This window comes from Pristiophorus japonicus, unplaced genomic scaffold (assembly GCF_044704955.1).
Source record: "Pristiophorus japonicus isolate sPriJap1 unplaced genomic scaffold, sPriJap1.hap1 HAP1_SCAFFOLD_43, whole genome shotgun sequence".
In the NCBI taxonomy this organism is placed as follows: Eukaryota; Metazoa; Chordata; class Chondrichthyes; family Pristiophoridae; genus Pristiophorus; species Pristiophorus japonicus.
In genome coordinates this window covers 4,620,101-4,624,150 of record NW_027254201.1, presented here as the reverse complement: position 1 = coordinate 4,624,150, position 4,050 = coordinate 4,620,101, and the positions used below count along the sequence as shown (strand labels likewise).

The following is a 4,050-nucleotide window of genomic DNA, read 5'->3' as shown; positions in this document are numbered from 1 at the left end:
GATCGCTCTGTGGTGAACTGCAGAGGACTTTTCCGATGACCAATTACTATCTCCAACAGTCAGAAGCTAACGTATTTTTAAGTTCAATAAAATCGCCAAGAAATAGCGGATTATGGTAATACATTCACGATTAGTTAAATTCAGGTACTATTTCAAAGTATCTGTAATGGGCGGGAATCAATCCCCACTGATTCTGAAAAGGACACTTTCCAGCTCAATCTTTGTAAAAGTGAGCTTTCATAGATTATCGATCGATCCTCCGCAAAGGCAGGATTGAGACCAGAATTGGGAGTCCTTCTGTGAAAAGTGAAGAGGTACAGAGCGTTCACACTGTCCCCATTCTGGTCTCTGAAAGAACTCCCATTCTGGGTTGTTATTCTGCGGGGAATGTCGGGTTAATAAAATGTTTGACCCCTGACTAGAATTCTTTTTTTAATTAAAAAGGACACGAGAGAGAACGGTGTAGCTAAAGTCTTGAGTCTCACCCCTAAAACAAGCTCTAAATTAATCTGCTGGCGGTGTAAATGTACGGGTCTGAGAGCAAAGGGAAAGCGCGACCAGGGACCGTGTTGGTAGTTTGGTGGGAAATTCAACAGCGACGCTAAGGTCGATACGAACAGTGAAGCTGTTTTTCTGAGAATTCAAAACGAAATCTACAGCTGGAACTTCAAAAGTTGTCAAACAGACATGCTCGGGAAATAATTACATTAAATCGATTTTAAAGGTTTGTGCAGCATTTTCAGAGAGGTTGTGCGTGGCTCTTAAGAGCCATTGTGTTTGGATTTGATCTCTCAGGACTGTGTGCAGTTTTACTTGGACCTGGTGTACTTGGTCACTGCCTTTGTCCCTTCCGACACGTGCTTGGTCAGCTCCCCGGGCAGCAGCAGGCACACGGCGGTCTGGATCTCCCGGGAGCTGATGGTGTGGTGCTTGTTGTAATGAGCCAGGCGGGAAGCCTCACCCGCAGTGTGCTCGAAAATATCGGTCACAACAGAGTTCATGATGCCCATGGCCTTGGAGGAGATGCTGGTGTCGGGGTGAACCTGCTTCATCACTTTGTAGATGTAGATGGAGTAACTCTCCTTCCTCGACTGTCTGCGCTTCTTGTCGCCCTTCGTCGGTGTTTTCTTGATTACTTTCCTGGTGCCTTTCTTGGCGGTGACTGTTTACTTTTCGTTTGCGATCGTGTCGTTCAGTCAGGCGCAGATATGAGGAAACTCTGCTGCAAGCACGCATTATATGGGCAGCCCCACACAGTCCGCCCACAGCGGGATGAGGGATGGGTTAAGGCAATGATTGTGATTGATTCAGTGGACGCCTTGCCAATATCCATAGTTCTGTGTCGTTGTCTTTGCTCTGCCTATGCCTCTGATTCTGTCTCCTCCCAGCCTCTCTCACACTCTGCCTTTCTCAATCAGGTCCGGGCTGGCTTCATAAATACATCAGGACAATGAGTGTTAATCATTCAGTTTATGTTCCTGTGAATAATCGTCATGTCTGGCCATGGTAAAGGAGGCAAAGGACTGGGGAAAGGCGGAGCCAAGCGGCACCGTAAAGTGCTCCGTGATAACATCCAGTTCATCACCAAACCCGCCATCCGCCGCCTGACTTGCCGTGGCGGTGTCAAACGGATCTCGGGCCTGATCTACGAGCAGACACGCGGGGTGCTAAAGGTTTTCCAGGAGAATGTGATAAGGGACGTGCTCACCTACACCGAGCACGTCAAGCGCAAGCCGGTCACTGCCATGGATGTGATGTACGCTCTGCAACGGCAGGGCAGCACTTTCTATGGATTCGGCGGCTGAACATCTCGACCCTTTCCCCCGGACACAACACGGAGAGCCACCCACCGCCTCACATGCGAGCAGTGACCTGGGGAATGGGAGCGGGGATATATTGGGGTGGGGAATAGGTTCCGAATTCTTAGTATTATGGGGTAACAAGTGACTCTTTGGCCCAGACCCTATATTCTCTCCTCCCAGTGAAATGTTCTTTTAATCTCCCTGTGTGTCCATGCACTCAGAGTTCTGTTTCCAATTAACTTTTATATATCAGACAGATTGTGTGATGGGGAATCGGAGCTTTCCACAGCAGGATAGGTTCAACCGAGCTGCTGTGACAAGCGGCCAAACTGTGATATTACTTTTTTCTGAAGTTTGGTTCTTGCACAGATACTGTCGACCATGAGGGAATTCTCGGGTTTAAGAAAAGACGTTGACTGGACTGTAATGACCGCAATTCTAATTGCCGGAATCCGGTGAGGCTTCTTCGGATTGGTCGCTTGCTTCGATTCATAGAAACATAGAGACATAGAAAATAGGTACAGGAGTAGGCCATTCGGTACTTCGAGTCTGCACCACCATTCAATAAGTTCATGGCTGATCATTCCATCAGTACCCCTTTCCTGCGTTCTCTCTATACTCCTTGATCCCTTTAGCCGTAAGGACCATATCCAACTCCATCTTGAATATATCCAATGAACTGGCATAAATACATCTCTGTGGTAGGGAATTCCACAGGTTAACAACTCTCTGGGTGAAGAAGTTTCTCCTCATCTCTGTCCTAAATTGCCTACCACTTATCCTAAAACTGTGTCCTCTCGTTCTGGACTTCCCGTACATCGGGAACATTCTTCCCGCATCTAACCTGTCCAGTCCCGTCAAAATCGTATATGTTTCAACGAGATCCCCTCTCATCCTTCTAAACTCCAGTGGTTAAAGGCCCAGTTGATCCAGTCTCTCCTCACATGTCAGTTCCGCCATCCCGGGAATCATTGTGGTGAATCTTCGCTGCACTTCCTCAATAGCACAAACGTCCTTCCTCAGATCAGGAGACCAAAACTGAACACAATATTCCAGGTGAGACCTCACCAAGGCCCTGTACAACTGCAGTAAGACCTCCCTGCTCCTATACTAAAATCCCCTAGCTATGACGGCCAACATGCCATTTGACTTTTTCACCGCCAGATGTACCTGCATGCCAAATTTCAATGACTGACGAACTATGACACCCAGATCCCGTTGCACCTCCCATTTTCATAATCTGCCAGCATTCAGGTAATATTCTGCCTTCGTGTTTTTTCACCACAGTGAATAACCTCACATTTATCCAGGGTAGGAATAGCCAACACGCCCGGGATTACGAAACAAAAACCCCAATATCTTTCAGCTACAGGACTTTGCGTGTTCCTGACAGCATCTCTCTCACCTTCGATGTGTGAATAGAGCGTCCTGCAAATCTGGTTTCAATTTAAATTTGAATCACTCAGTAAATTTATTTTTTAAAAGTACAGGTAAACCGATTACATCAAGTAATTGGTAAAGGTTTACAGTCAATAAGATGAATAAGTAAAAACATCATGGCCCAATAACCTAGCTCTATATTCACAGGAGAAAGTCTGTTATCTAAATCCTGGAATGTCAGTTGGTGAGATGAGAGACTGAATCTCTTTCCACACTCAGCTGGTAAACGGCCTCTCCCTGATTTGTTTGCACCCAACGCACATCAGCATCCATTCCCATTGTCCCCTCATTTACAGTGTTGAGTCAGCTGAGCACACGAGTCTCACAGGCTAGACGATTGGTTGGAGGTGCATCCATACACACAACATGTGTCTTGTTTCTACCCGCTGTGATTGGTGTTTTTCCAAAGGCTGATGATAAGGTGATGCCGATGAATCCGGCGAATCTCTCACATCCTGACGTGATGTTTTGTCTCAGTTTCTCAGCTGCAGATCCTCCCCTTCTAATAAACCGCAAAGGGAGCTTACAAAAGTTGTTACTTTAAAGTACGTTCGACATTTCCACTGTGGTAGGCATCAGAGTCAGATCAAATCCTGCCCTCAAATGACATCCACACACCTCCCAGTTGAGGTCTTTTCCCAGTTGAGGTCATTGCTTCGGTATCAAGAGCAGGGCCCCTGCCTAATTTTTGCTCATATATAGTCCAATGGAACTGAGGACCATTATAACCCTTGAACTACTGCCTTGGCTGAGATCAACTAACAGCCCCGATCAAGGATCGAACATGGGAACTTCTCAGTCAGTATTG

The 4,050-nt window shown here is 46.7% G+C and overlaps 1 protein-coding gene across 1 annotated transcript; it reads left to right on the top strand.

Moving 5' to 3' along the window:
- The first annotated feature begins 1,493 nt into the window (after positions 1–1,493).
- Positions 1,494–1,805, top strand: LOC139251635 (histone H4-like). Its single transcript, XM_070873244.1, has one exon. The coding sequence runs from the start codon at positions 1,494–1,496 to the stop codon at positions 1,803–1,805; it is 312 nt and encodes a 103-aa protein (XP_070729345.1).
- Positions 1,806–4,050: the final 2,245 nt, after the last annotated feature.

Coding starts and splice junctions, on each gene's coding strand:
- LOC139251635 (XM_070873244.1), top strand. CDS start 1,494: ATGTCTGGCCATGGTAAAGGAGGCAAAGGACTGGGGAAAGGCGGAGCC.